The sequence below is a fragment of the Neophocaena asiaeorientalis genome, unplaced genomic scaffold, assembly GCF_003031525.2.
Source record: "Neophocaena asiaeorientalis asiaeorientalis breed wild unplaced genomic scaffold, Neophocaena_asiaeorientalis_V1.1 scaffold27, whole genome shotgun sequence".
Lineage (NCBI taxonomy): Eukaryota > Metazoa > Chordata > Mammalia > Artiodactyla > Phocoenidae > Neophocaena > Neophocaena asiaeorientalis.
Genome location: NW_020172816.1, coordinates 311,819 through 326,044, shown reverse-complemented (window position 1 = coordinate 326,044; position 14,226 = coordinate 311,819). Strand labels below are relative to the sequence as shown.

The following is a 14,226-nucleotide window of genomic DNA, read 5'->3' as shown; positions in this document are numbered from 1 at the left end:
GCTTGAAAACTGTGGCTGTTCTGTGGTTGTACTTAGCCCATAAGAGAGAGGGTAGCCATGGCTGGGGCAGTGGCTATAGGGCGGGGAAGATCATATGAGGAATATGGGGAGATGTGGCCCAAGGATCTTGTTTGAGTCGGTGGCTGCTGATGTCCCTGGGATGCCTTAACCCCCACAGATGATCCCAGACAGCTTGAAAGGCTTGAAAACTGTGGCTGTTCTGTGGTTGTACTTAGCCCATAAGAGAGAGGGTAGCCATGGCTGGGGCAGTGGCTATAGGGCGGGGAAGATCATATGAGGAATATGGGGAGATGTGGCCCAAGGATCTTGTTTGAGTCGGTGGCTGCTGATGTCCCTGGGATGCCTTAACCCCCACAGAACACTGCCCACTAGAGCTGGTCTGTGGGAATCCCTAACCACTCTGGTAACTGGATGGTGGGGTGGGGTGGGGGGCGCTAACTGGGCAGAACACAAGGAATAGTAATATTAGAGAATACAGGACTGCTGGTCCTTGGGTAGGAAGATGGTAAATCTAAGAAGTGCTTGTGTGTTTGATGAGAAAGGGAGAGATGGCAAAAGAAAAGAATAGGAGAAGGAAGAAGTAAAGGAGAGAATGTGTACATTTGTACATGTTGTATGTTAATAGCTGGTACAGGGTTTGAGGTGAAGTTGTTCGATGTGACAGAAACCAGCATGATGGACAGGGAGGGAGATGTCAAGGAACCACTATCATGGAATGTGTGTCCTCTGGGCAAATCTTTTCCCTCCAGTCACAGACATCCCTTCCTCCCACCCCAAGCATTGTCAATCAGGAATCAGTGGGCTCAGTGTGCCAGGCTCCGGGAAGATTCTGTATCCTGGGCCTCCCGAGGGAGGTGGGATGAGTGTCCCTTCTACTTACACTGGAGGATCCTGGCTTCCACATTCTTCAGCTGAGACATGGAAGTGGGGCGCCAAGCGGGCAGCCAGCTGCTCAGCCAGCCTTGAGGCCTGGGACAGGGAGACACAGAGACACTCACTGGCAAAGCTGGAAACACTGATGCTCGGAGGCTTGCCGGCAGTTAGTTACAAAAGAGTTATCAGTGTGCAGGATGTTTCCAGGCTCAGGAAACCTGCCCCTATGGCAGTCAGCAATTCCATGGCTGCCTGATAGCCTGTTACTCTTCTCTGGTAAATGGTTATTAACAACAACATGCCCTTTGTTTCAACAGATACTCAGAATACCATGTGCACGACACTTCACAGTTTACAAAGCCCTTTCACAGTTTTTTATCTCATTGGAGCTTTACAACTCCACTTTGTTACTGGTTATTATAATGTTCAAGGAGGTCACAAGGGGGAAAAAGCCAACTTTTAACTAATGTTTCAGTTCTCCTTTGCCATCCCTAGGACTGTATGTTCCCTTAGAGTAGGGAAAATTCCCATGCCACCTGCCCTTCTGGCAGGGCACCAGTGTTTGTGTCTGCCCTCTTCCAAGCCTCTGGAAGTACAGAGCACTGTGTCAGTGCCCAGTTGGGCTCTCAGGCAATCAATCAGTCCAGACTTGAATGACATGATGGGAGAGGCAGGGAGTAGGATGAGGGAGACCTGGGTTCAAGTCCTGCTGTGATTCCCTGACAGGACAAAGGTTGCCCTTGGTCTTGTTTCCAGTTTATAAAATGAGTAGAAAGCTCACACATGTCATCACCTCCAGTGGCATGCGGTAAAACAGATAAGATAACCTATCTTGCTTTCTACTTTATACCCAGGGAAATTTAAGTCATTGCAGGGTAGAGGTTGAAAGTAGCAGTTGTGGAATAATTTTTAAAAACCCTGGATCTAGGGACTTCCCTGCTGGTACAGTAGTTTAGAATCCGCCTGCCAATGCAGGGGACACGGGATTGAGCCCTGGTCCAGGAAGATCCCACATGCTGGGGAGCAACTAAGCCAGTGCACCACAACTACTGGGCCTGCACTCTAAAGCCCGCGAGCCACAACTATTGAGCCCACGTGCCACAACTACTGAAGAGCCCCGTGCTCTGCAACAAGAGAAGCCACTGCAATGAAGAGTAGGCCCTGCTCGCCGCAACTAGAGAAAGCCCACATGCAGCAACGAAGACCCAATGCAGCCAAAAACAAACAAACAAACAAACCCCCCAAAAAATGCTTTTTTAAAAAAAAAACACCCTGGATCTAAGTCACAATAATATCATTTACAAGCAGACTGGTGTTGGCCTGTTAAATAACCTGTCTTTGAGCATCTAGATATGGAAGGGACCTCATAAGGTGCCTGGGACAAAACAGATGCTCAATGAATGAGCTTTTATTATTCCTTTTCCATCCCATATGATATTTCTCTTTTCTTGAACTCTGTCTGGATGAAGTAGATTTCAGGATCCACACCACCAGTTACAGAAAGGGCCTGTAAACATCAGAACAGTCAATCAGGGGCATTCTGCGGGGGAGCGAGGGAACTATTACCAACCCCCCCATGGCACACATTGGGCATCTTGCTACATCATTTGAAGTGCAGAATTTTAGATTAGAATAGTTCCTTAGAAATCTAGTCCAGACTCTTTATTTTACAGATGAGCAAAGTGATGCCTGGATCTCAAATCCAGGTTTCGCCTTATTTTTTCAAGGCCACACACGAATACTCACATTATACAAGCACAGTTTCACACTTGTCTGTTTTCTGAAAGGAGGTGTGACCTAAGGCTGAAGTTCTAATCCTGGCATTGCCACTCACAAGCAATGTGTCTTTGGACACATTATTTAGCCTTCTCTGTCAGTTTCCTCATCTTTAAAGGGAGGTAATAATAGTATCTACCTCATAGGGTTGTTATAAAGATCAAACGAATGAATGCACAGAGACATCACACTAGCACAAGATAAAGTCCCAATAAATGTTCTTTTCCCCAGCTAAATCATAAGCTATCTGTATTCCCAGTGTTTTGCAAGTAGCAAATCTCAGTGACTGAGGTTTGAAAGAAATACTGAGGTTGCAGCTGAAACTGGTCCATCAATGGCTTTAGCCAGATGAGAGCTGTCACGCTCAATCAATGCAGTCCTGCGAAGACTCAGAACCCTTTGAATATTCCACTGGAATTCCTTATAGGCTTGAAGCACGGGCACCAAGACCACAGAATGTTGCCAGTCTTAAGAGACAAACCTTCTCTCCACCCCACAGAGACTGTGACAAGTCAGGGCATGTCATCTGGACCCCACATTGCCTTATATCTGCCCAAAGCAGCACTCAGGAGAAATGTTGTTCCAAGGAACAGCATCAAGGGCTGCTCTGCAGAGATACTCTTCAGGGAGAGCTTTTCCTCTCTTCTTCACCAAAAATGCTACTGGTAAAGCACTGGAAATAGTCCCTGGCACACTGTCTGCTCCATACCACTGGGGAGATGAGGACTGAGCTGGGGAATTCAGGCAAGAAGCAAAGCAGCCACTTAGCCATGAACTTAGCCTGGCTGGGGTTGTCTCTTCCCTTTAGGGTGCCTTTATCCTGATGGTGGGTGAGGCAGAAGGGGTTCTGTGCTGGGTGAGAAGACTGTTCTAGACCTCTGTGATCTTGAGTTCTCCTAACTTCTTTGGGCACTGGATTCTTCATTTGTAAAAAGGAACTGATCTACCTGAATCTCTACCAGCTCTAATATTCGATTTCTCAAAGTCATCGTAGCTATTGTAAATCTCCTCTTGGAAGCATCATTTTGGAAAAACACCACTCTCCTGGGCAGTTCCTTCAAGTCCAGGAAGCTATTATTGTCATAACCTTAATTAGTTTTGCAAACAGCTCTGAAAAGGGGGAAACAAGGGGGAACACGGGATCCAGGAAAGGCCCAGTTTTGGTGAACACGCCCCCCCCCGCGCGCCCCCGCCCCCCGCTTGGCTGGAAGCTGAGTCATTCTCCAAGCAACTTTTCCTTGCTCCTATCAGACTGTGAACTGCTTGTCACACCACCTACAGGTGGCATCCCAAACTTGATGTCCTTGAGACGGTGTTAACAAATTCCAAAAGCTCTAATTATGAAACCGCAGCATTAAGGATATTGTTATGATGATTAAAAACTATCAACAAGGATTGCCAGCGACTAAGCGTCTCGGTTGGCGAGAGCGAAAGAAACTTGCAATCCTATTAACCCAGACCAATCCCAGCGCAGTGGAGCCCGCTCTCCGCTTGCCACGCCTTACCCGTGCTGGGCTGGGCTAAGCGAGGCTCTTCCCACACCCCTGCCTCCCGACCTGGAGCAAATCCAGACGAGCAGACCTGGCTGTTACCCCCGCACCCGCGTCCACACGCTTGCTTTGGGGGAATCTGAGACATCACCACTAAATCTAATCCCAGGGTACATAGACTAGAGGGGAGCAAGGAATGAACGCGAACACTAAAGTGGAAAGTCAGAACCGCTGGGCTGTAGAAATCGTTCTCTTCCATTGCTCCCCTGGCTCTGCTGCCGCATCTTCTGGGCAAAAGGAAAGCAACCAAACGCAACCTCCCAGCCCTCCCCTGAAGCCGACCTGAAAAAGGAAAGTCTGGAAGGTGTCTAAAACTGTTCCTCAGCCACAGACAGTCCCAGGTTCATGGCCCAGAGATAGAGATAGAGAAAGAGACAGGGTTAACTCACTGCTGCTCCAGATCATCAGCCATAGTAAACAAGCCCTGCCGGGTCGAGCTGAGCCAGCCCATCCCTCCGCCTGACGCCAGCACCAGCTGACCCAGAAAAGGGTAGGATAGCAAAGTGGGGCGTGGCCAGCGCCGCGAACAGGGAGGAGGGGCCCCAGGACGCGGGCTGGGGCTCTGAACCCAGCCGGCTGGGACAGCTGGGGCACATGAGATGTCTCCGAGAGCGTCACAGAATAGGACAGTAGTTCTGGTCACATATTTGGGGACAGTGAGGGAGATAAGTAGTACTGAAACTACCGAGTCCCTCACAGGAGCTCCATCAAACCTCTACTCTCTGATAATTAAAAAGTGAATTAACTACCCCTGCACGCTCCCGCACACCCACTGGGCTTCCCTATTATAGCCACCCCATGCCCTCAAGTCCACCCCTTAGTGTTCCTTCTAATCAGATGCTCAAGATGTTTGTGGAGACACTACCCACCGTTGAACGCGCCTACAAAGGGTCTGAGAGCCTGTGGCCCAAGTAGACTACCAAATCTCGGAAATAAAACCCAGGACGCCTAGTTAGAGTTGAACTGCAGATAAGCAGCAAATCCTTTTTTGGAGTAAGCATGTCCCATGCAATATTTAGGACATAAATGGGCATCCTGTACTTTATCTGGCCACCCTAAACCTAAGCCACACATGCCAAGATGAGCATTCCTCTGCTCTGGGGTTGTCTTTGGCCCCAGCCTGGTTCGCAGGGACAGGGTGGCTCAACCCCAGGTCTCCGTCAGTTTGGTATCCCTGCCTCCCCTTCCCCAGGGGGAGCAGTTGAAGGACTAGCCTACATAGGTGGGTCCGCTTTAGGTAGCTGGGATGGGGGCTGGAGAGAGAGAGGTCCTGATTGGCTTGCTCAGCAGAGGAGTCAGATCTTAAGGCTGACTCCAGAACTTACCTGAACTGGTAAACGGGGCCTGATGTCCCTGGGGTGGTCATCCTCTTGATTAGGTTAAAACCAGAGTAGAGATAGTGGATGGCGGGTGGGAGAATGCTGGTGGTAGGGGTTTGTCAAGGTGGCTTGTTTGTTTTTTTAGCCTTCCTGCAGGACTCAGGAGATCCTGAGATTTCTTCTTTCTTGTAACACAGTGTTAAGCTGATCTGATTAGCATTACAAGGGATTGAAGTTTAAGAGAATAGACATTTATAGACTTTAGGGGTCTAGGAATTTGTAAGATGTGGGGCAAAGTAGTACAAATAGCAGAGGACCTGTCTCTCATTCATTCTTACAACAAAGCAGAGTGGTCCTACACTTCAGGGTGCATTACAGTCATCTGGCTGGCTTGTTAAAAATTCAGGTTTCCAAATCCCTACCCGCTGAGATTCTAATTCATTTGGTTTGGTTTGATGCTAAAAGCTGCAATTTTTTAGGAAGCACTTCAGATGCTGAAGTTCAATGAATTCTGGGTGCAGGTCAGTTTTGGTTTTTACCACTTCTCTACTGCATGCTTGTGGGTAAATTATTTAGCATCTCTTTAATTTTCTTCTTCAGTCTTGTAAGAATTAACCAAGATAATTCAAATAAACATTTAGTACATTTGTTTATGCTAAAAAGGTACCATTATTATTATTATATACACACCTATTCAAAGCCAAGCATTATGTTAGGCACTAAGAACACCATCATCAAAAGTAAAGAAACACAGGGAATTCCCTGGAACACAGGGAATTCCCTGGCAGTCCAGTGTTAGGACTCTGAGCTTTCACTACAGAGGGCCTGGATTCAATCCCTGGTCGGGAAACTAAGATCCCGCAGGCCGCGCAGCGTGGTCAAAAAAAAAAAAAAAAAAAAAAAAAAAAAAAAAAGTAAAGAAACAGGCTGCTCTAGTAGTAAACATAGGCTTTCTATCTTTTGCCACCCTAGGCTATTTGTCCCTTTGCAGAGTTGGCAACTTTGTTTTGGGAGCTCAGCTCAAACCTCCCCTCTTCTGAGGCCTTTGCTGTGACAACAGGGTCTAAAAGAGATGCCCAGTCACTCTATCACATTACTCTATTTTATTAAATTATCGTGCATATTTGTGGACTCATTTATTATCATTTTCCCTCCACTAGAGCCCAAGTTTCCTGGAGGACCTTGTCTTCTTCTCAGCTTTGCTGACAGCCCCTAGGACAGAGTGTGGCACAGAGTACACAGTCAGTCCTTACTGGAGAAAGAAATGGACGAAAAGTCTAGTGAGGAGGTATATGTATAAACAAGTACCTAGAAAACAATGTGCTAAGTGTTATGGAAGGGGAATGTTGCCTGTCATTCCAGTAAACAAAGAATGTTGCCCGCCATCAAGCCATCAGCCAGTGAGGTCTCCCCCTGCACACTCCCACCCCATGGTGCGCCCTGAGGGGAAGTCAGGATGGAGAGAAACAGGAAACATTCTGTGCTCTGGATACTGGTCCTAGATGGTTAAGATGCATAGCTAAGGAATAATTTCAGTGAACCCCAGATGTTTGCATCTTCCCCACACATAGTAAAGCCCTAAAATTAAGTTGAGATGTCTGTTTTTTGTGATAAGCAGTAATATTTCCACGTTCGACTACGTTTTTGTTTTTGTTTTAAGCAAAAACTGTATATCCTGGCTCCTCTTCGGAGCAGTTCCTCAGAGCTATCTGAGAGGCTGTCTCCCAGGCTACAGTCCTCAGTAAGGTCCCCAAATAAAACTTAACTCTCAACTTTTAGTTTGTGCATTTTTCTCTGATCATCCGTGTCAAGGGCTTTTGGAAGCTCTACCATATAGGAAATTCCAGGCTACATCACTCTGAGACAGGGCAACAAAATCTCCCACTTTTCTGAAAACCTGTAAGATGTAGAACTTTCTGGGGCAAGGATGACCTGGCTGGAACTGGTATTAGATCTCTCTAGACCTCATCTCTTAAGGCAGTGCACAGAAGCATTTGTACTTTGTTTCTGTGTGCCAACCCAGCTCTACAGTAGAGGTTGGAGAGAAGTAGGAAACTTGAACATACGGAAAATGCCTTTTATAACCAAAGTTAATAGATCCCTTAAGGTGTCCCTGTTACTGAACTGAACTTGTGTCTGCTCACCACCACACAGCAAAGCTAATTTACTGACACTGGGTTGTGGTGAAGGAAAGTATAGTAGTTATTGCAGGGCCCGGCCAGGAGTACAGGTGGCTTGTGCTCAAAAGACCTGAAATCCCCGATGGCTTTCAGGAAAGGATTATTATTTTTTCAAAAAAATTATTTATTTATTAAAAATTTTTTAATCAAAGTTTTTTTATTGAAGTATAGTTGATTTACAGTGCTGTGTTAATTTCTGCTGTACAGCAAAGTGATTCAGTTATACATACATATATATATATATTCTTAAAGGCAACATTTGAAGTTAGGGTTGCAAGGGGCATGACTTTCTTCTGACTGGTTGGTGGTGAGGTAACAGGGTGGTGTTTCAGGAATTTTAATCATCAACCTTCTGGTTCCAACCAGTCTGGGGTCTATGTGCTTGTGCTCAGCATAGAGCCACCATCCTCCAGCTGGGTGGGGATGTTAGTTTCTGCAGAACAACTCAAAGATATATGTCAGATCATTATGTATATCCTTTGAGGAGGAACTTGGGCTGGTTTATCATTGAACAATTGTTTCTTGACTGCTCTGCCTTTGTTTCTGTGTTCCTTCATCTCCCTAATTAGTAACTGCTCGAGTCTGCTCTTTGGCACTCAGGTAAGGCCTAGGAGACCAAAGCCTTTTTCTACAAATAAGAAACAGGAGACACAGACAGGCTTTTGTACCAGGCAGGGTCCTGCAGGGTTCTGTTTGGTTTCATCCCCAGAGCTGGGATATCTCAGGATTAGGCTGGATCTGTTAGAATTATAGAGTGGAGAAGACTCTCAGGCCTGCTCTAGGCAGGCCTCTGAGGAGAAATGTAAGGTTCTTATTTCTCCTTAACTTCAAGGTAAGATACACTACGTGCAGGTGTATCTTGTACCTCCAACACATGTGATTTTGTAACGGGGAAGAGCCAAATCTGACTACCTGTTGGATCTGTTTCTTCTACTTTAACCTTTGATTACTGTTGCTTTTGTTCACTAAAAGGATACTGTCTATACACAGTGGCCTGCCTCAGGGAACGCTGCCTCTCTGCCTGAACCAAAGTGCCTTTTTTCAGGGAAACATCCTGACCCTGTCCACCTGTGGGTGGCTGCAAGAAAGAAGAAATTAACACAACCCCTCCCCAAGGCTGGCCATTCCAGGGGACATTGCAAATCTTATGGTCTTTTTACTTTACTTCCTCATCTCCTCCCCCTCTCTGTTCTATAAAAGGAACTGGCATCCAAACCCCGTAAGATGGTTTTTCGGACACACTAGTCTGCCATTTTCTCAGTCTGCCGGCTTTCCGAATAAAGTCGTATTGTATCCCTTGCCTCAACACCTCTCTCCGATTTATTGGGCTGTCGTGCAGCAAGCAGAGCGAGCTTGGGCTCGGTAACAATTTTACATATGATTTTATGTGTGATTAAAGTATTAATATGGTCTTTATGGATGGAAACTAATTTTAACAAACCCTCTTGTCGTGGTCTGAACGCGGGTTGGAAAAGAATTTCCAGACACAGGTAGAATGTAAAGAAGATAGAATTTATTGGAGGCAAGGGTCGCTGCCAGAACAGCGGGCCGACTTCCTGGTAGTCTGGGAGAGTCGAGTCTGAACACGTGCTATTGATCAGTTTTTATAGCCAGAAAACAAAGGAATGGTCCGAGGTGAAAATTTTGTTTACTGATGGTTGAGGCACATATACCTTCCTTCTATAGGGTGGGAGTGAGACAGGGAAGATGCCTTTCCTTATTTGGAACAGGTGGGCTCAGGAATTTTGTAACCATCGCAACATGGTGGGGAGGGCGATTGATTAAGAGTCCAGTAGGGCGTGTCACCTCGAAACTTTTTCAGGCAGGGTCGCCCTTTGTCCTTGAAGCACCATTGTCCTTGGAGCACCACACCTCCTTCCTGTGCCTGTAAGTCATATTAAATATTCCAGAAGTAGGTGGAACTGATGACCTGACAGTTCAGGCCTGGCAGGGATAGATCATTCTTTGGTTTCAAATGGGTGTCATCGCCTTTTGAATGAACTATGTATATGGTGTGACCCTTAGAGTAAACAAAGGAACTGAGTACAATAGCTCTAAAGTTGCTCTCTCCAATATGACAGCTACTAGCCACATGTGGCTACTTAGATTTGAATTAATAAAAATTAAAGTTCCATCGCTTCTCGGCCTTTTGGCTAAGATCAAGTGTAGTATCTGTTCTTACCAGTTTAATATATGATACGTTCTCTTTCTGAGAACAACATATTAAACAGATTTTTTGGAGCAGGGAGTTGGAGTAGGAGCTTGCTCCATCCACTTCCACGCATTGATCTGGTATTGCAGTACCTCCAGGACTGGTGCGCTCCTCTGGGGATAATAACTGAAGTTTAAAAAGCAATAACCAGACTTCCCTGGTGGTCCAGTGGGTAAGAATCCGCCTTGCAATACAGGGGCGCAGGTTCGATCCCTGTGCTGCCACTGCAATGAGAAGCCCACGCACCGCAACGAAGAGTAGCCCTGCTCGCCGCAACTAGAGAAAGCCTGTGCGCAGCAATGAAGATCCAGTGCAGCCAAAAATAAATATAGAAAAGAAAAGAAAAGAGAAGAAACAGCCCTAAAGAAGAGATGCATAAGTTGAGATACTGGGGAAGAGGCAAAGAGCTTCCATTCCCTCTTGGGATGTGTGACCCTCCCAGCATCTGGATGTGATCAGCAACTTATAAGTTCTTGGAACCCTTTTTGGTTAGCGTTTTTTTAATGGAGGCTTCATTACATAGGCATGATTGATTATATAATTGGCCATTCGTGACTGAATTCAATCTCCAGCCCCTCTCCCCTTCCTCGACCTTGAGGAGGAACTGAAAGTTCCAACCTTGGAATCATGTGATAATCATTCCCCTGGCATCTAGCCCCCATCCTTAGGGACTTCCCAGAAGTCACTTCATTAACATAAACTCCAGCGTGGTTGAAAGGAGTTTGTTACGAATAACAAAAGACATTCCTTCTACCTTTATTGCTCTGGAGCTATTTCTGAAATTGGGGACAAAAACAAGTATTATAACAAAAGATGTTCCTATTGCTCTTACCACTTAGGAAATAATGAGGGTTTAAGGAGTTCTGTGTCAGGAACCGAGATGAAGAACAAATGTATATTTCTGGTTATATCACACTGTCATACAAGGAAAGGGTGTTTGGGCCACACTAGGGCCAAAGTTTAAAAGATGGAGCTGTTACATGCAATAGCAGAGAGAAGCAAAAGGAGGGATCTGAAGGAGAAAGCGAAAATACAAGAGAAAAGAATTGGAAAACAAGACTCTCATGCAGAGATTTTCTTTAGAGAGTCCACTTCTTTGGAGGAGTTGTCTTTCTTTTGATAAAGAATGTCATTTCTTACTGTAGAGAGATACATTGTAAAATCATGGCCTTTGTTTATAAGGGGACCTTTCTTGTCCTTCTACTTTCCCATTGTTTTATGATGTTGAGTGTTGAAGGGTAGCAGAATATGCCACCCCAAAATATGCCACCTTAGCATAAGGATTATTTTGAGCTGAAGGCAACTGGGAAGAAGCAGATACAAGGATGGCTCTCTGCCCTCCTCCTATTTGCCTAAAAGCAGGACAGAAAGATGTCTCCCCTCCTCTCTCTACCAGGAAGGACAGAACTCTAGATCCTTACCAGCCCAGGGAGGGCACCAGAGAAATCTACATAACAAACGTCACTAATTAGCCCTTATTTTTCATTAATGCTTCACATATTTACTTTCTCACAATTTGCTGCCCTAGAAACTCAAAGTTCTTTTTCTCTGTCTTGTTACTTCTCTAAAAATTTATTGCTCTTTTTGTTAAGATGCTATTGTTAAAAACAAGACAACAGGCTCAAAATGGAGTCACTTATGCTAACTTAATTACAATTTCAGCTCTCCCAGAAATGGAATCTTAAACCAGTCAATCAGGGATTGCCTGATCAGTACTAGTTAGGTAATCTGCCTAATAGACCCCAGCCATCTGCTAAAGGAAAGTGACCTTGCCGTAAGCAATCTGCTTTTTTGTCTAGTATAATCTAATTGTTCCCTCTCCCTTCTGCCTATAAAAGTCTCTTTAGATAGCTCCTCAGAGTGCCTTACTATGTGCTGGTTGGATGCTGCCCAACTCATGAACTGTTGAATAAAGCCAATAAAATCTTTAAATTTTATTGAGTTGAATCTTGCTTGTTAACATTATATAAGCCCAAGTTCGAACCACCCTTTTGAGTTACTTGTAACTGAGTGCTCCCCTGTGTATGTGCGATGCATATGTTAGGAAAATTGTTTGTTTTTCTCTTGTTAATCTGTTTTTTGTCAGTCTAAATTATAGGGCCAATGAACCTGATTAGAGGGAAACAGTTTTTCTTCTCAGTGTTTTAGTAACAAAACATCTAAGGTCTACTCTGACTGCAGCTTCAACTTATAAATTTGATTTGCCCTCTGAGAGCCATCTGGGTTGAAGTCCCTCCAGTACGCAATATTTTGTATGCCCAAAATATTCGGGCTCTGTGCTTTGCCAACTTCTAATTATTCAGAAAAATAGGGAAGCAGACATAGTTAATTACCAGGGTTATTGATAGTTGATAAGAGCAAATATATCCTGAACATTTACTCTGTGTCAAGTGCTATGTTAAATGCTTAATGTTAACATTATCTCATTTAATCCCCAAAACCTGCCAACTAAAGAAGGTCACTCTCACCATCCAACTCTAAAAGGATTGAGTCACCAGCCACTGTGGTTGCTGACCTTCAGTACACCCTGAAAGGAGTTCAGGGCAGAGGTCACTCTATGCTTTGGGAAAACCGGCAAAACAGGTCTTCAGATAGATATTTTCAGGAGAAAATTTTATGAACCCAATTGAGACAGGAGGGACGGGGGCAGGACACAACCTTTAAAAGAATGACACACAGGGGAATTTCCTGGTGGTCCAGTGCTTAAGACTTGACGCTTTCACTGAAGGGGCCCGGGTTCAATCCCTGGTCAGGCAACTAAGATCCCACAAGCCATGTGGCCTGGCCCCCCCACAAAATAAAGAATGACACAGCCGTAGAGGATAGGACAAATACTGGTTAGAATCAACTAGGCCCAAGATGGGAGGAGATTCGAATTCCAGTAGACCTTGAGCCTCATTATAAGCTCACTGTAATACATGTACGTGCTAAATGACACACCCACCAGCACCATGACAGTTCTGAGTGAGGCTGGCCAAAAAAGGCCAAAAAGTAGGCAGTGGCCCAGCTCCTGGAAATTTCCGCCCCTTCCCCCAAATAGCTGGAATAATCCTCCCACTTGTTAGATTATGAAATTACCCAGCGCATAAAAACTAACGACCTCATACTCTGGGGCCTCTCTCCTGAGATGACCCACCTTCTGTCTGTGGAGTGTGTAACTCCCTGAATAAATCTGCTTTCACTCTATTTCAGCTAGCTCTTGAATTCTTTCCTGCAGGAAGCCAAAGACCTGGGATGTGACCATCTTCTCGTGCCCCATTTTCCTGCAACACAATTTCTTGCATTTTCCCATACTTAGAAAAGCACTAAAATCATTAACTAAGATATTTGTGCCTCATGACTAGCAGTAGCCCTCTACCAAGATGTGTGCTTGATTGCACTTATTCCAAAATCACATACATGCACTTATCCCAAATCACCTCCCCACCCCCGACCTCTTCAGAGCAGTTCCTCAGAGCTATGTGGACACTGTCCACTGAGCTATAGTTCTCAATAAGTCCCCAAGTAAAACTGAAACTCACAGCTCTCACGTTGCCCATTTCTACTTAAGTCCCAACAAGCCAGGTATTCTTATTTCCATTTTAAAGAAAAGGAAAATGAGGCTGTCAGACTAACTAACTTGTCCTGGATTAGATAACTAGCAAACAGCAGGATTATCTGACTCTTGAGCATGTCCACTACTCAGGACATGACTTTTTACATATGTGAAAGTGCTGATTTAAAATATTGAAACCAACATTATGTTAGCAATTTCCCACTGAGAAATCAGTCAAAAAAAGTTTCAATGATTATAGAATCATAAACTGAACACAGAAGACCTCTTCTTGCTGTTTTAAGTAGTCCAGAAAGCTTTAGGTCATTATATTCGTGTTTGACTTTGCAGATCTCAGAAAAGGATACATTCAATAAGTGAATTTTTCATCTCTTCTGCTTTCCCCCTTTGGGAGTTCCTGTGGAGATGTTATGATAATAGTTGACATGGATGAAAGGCAGACAAAACATAAGGAAGAGACTACTGGAAGGAGCCTGGCTGATTTCCCTGAGGAATCCACTCCTAAATGATTAAAAAGCATCAGCCTAGCCTTTAAAGTTTGAAGTTGAATACTGGTGAGGAAGCTACCCTCCTACTTACTGATGAGACAGGGAGAAAGGTTCAACTTGTCAGAGAAACTGATGCTTCTTGCCTTATTATATTGAAATAGGAACTGGTCTGGTTATCCACATTTTTTTTCCCCCCTCAGCAACATAAAAGAGCTTAGACTGAACTTAAGTTCTCATAACAGTGCAAATCTCCG

General features: G+C 44.9%; 1 protein-coding gene and 1 non-coding gene across 3 annotated transcripts in view; one reads left to right on the top strand and one right to left on the bottom strand.

The window, feature by feature from the left end:
• Positions 1-4,689, bottom strand: part of ABHD4 (abhydrolase domain containing 4, N-acyl phospholipase B) — a 16,487-nt gene extending 11,798 nt beyond the window's left edge. The window contains exons 1-2 of one of the 2 annotated variants that reach the window (XM_024741671.1): positions 4,610-4,689; positions 902-990 (exon numbers count right to left, since the gene is read on the bottom strand). In XM_024741671.1, the coding sequence (XP_024597439.1) occupies positions 902-990; positions 4,610-4,671 (151 nt within the window). In that variant the 5' untranslated portion in view covers positions 4,672-4,689. The other variant, XM_024741672.1, reaches the window with a different exon arrangement.
• Positions 4,690-9,852: 5,163 nt separating this feature from the next.
• On the top strand, positions 9,853-10,045 carry LOC112397497 (U2 spliceosomal RNA). The gene has a single exon (XR_003002810.1). It is a non-coding gene; the product is annotated as a U2 spliceosomal RNA (small nuclear RNA).
• Positions 10,046-14,226: the final 4,181 nt, after the last annotated feature.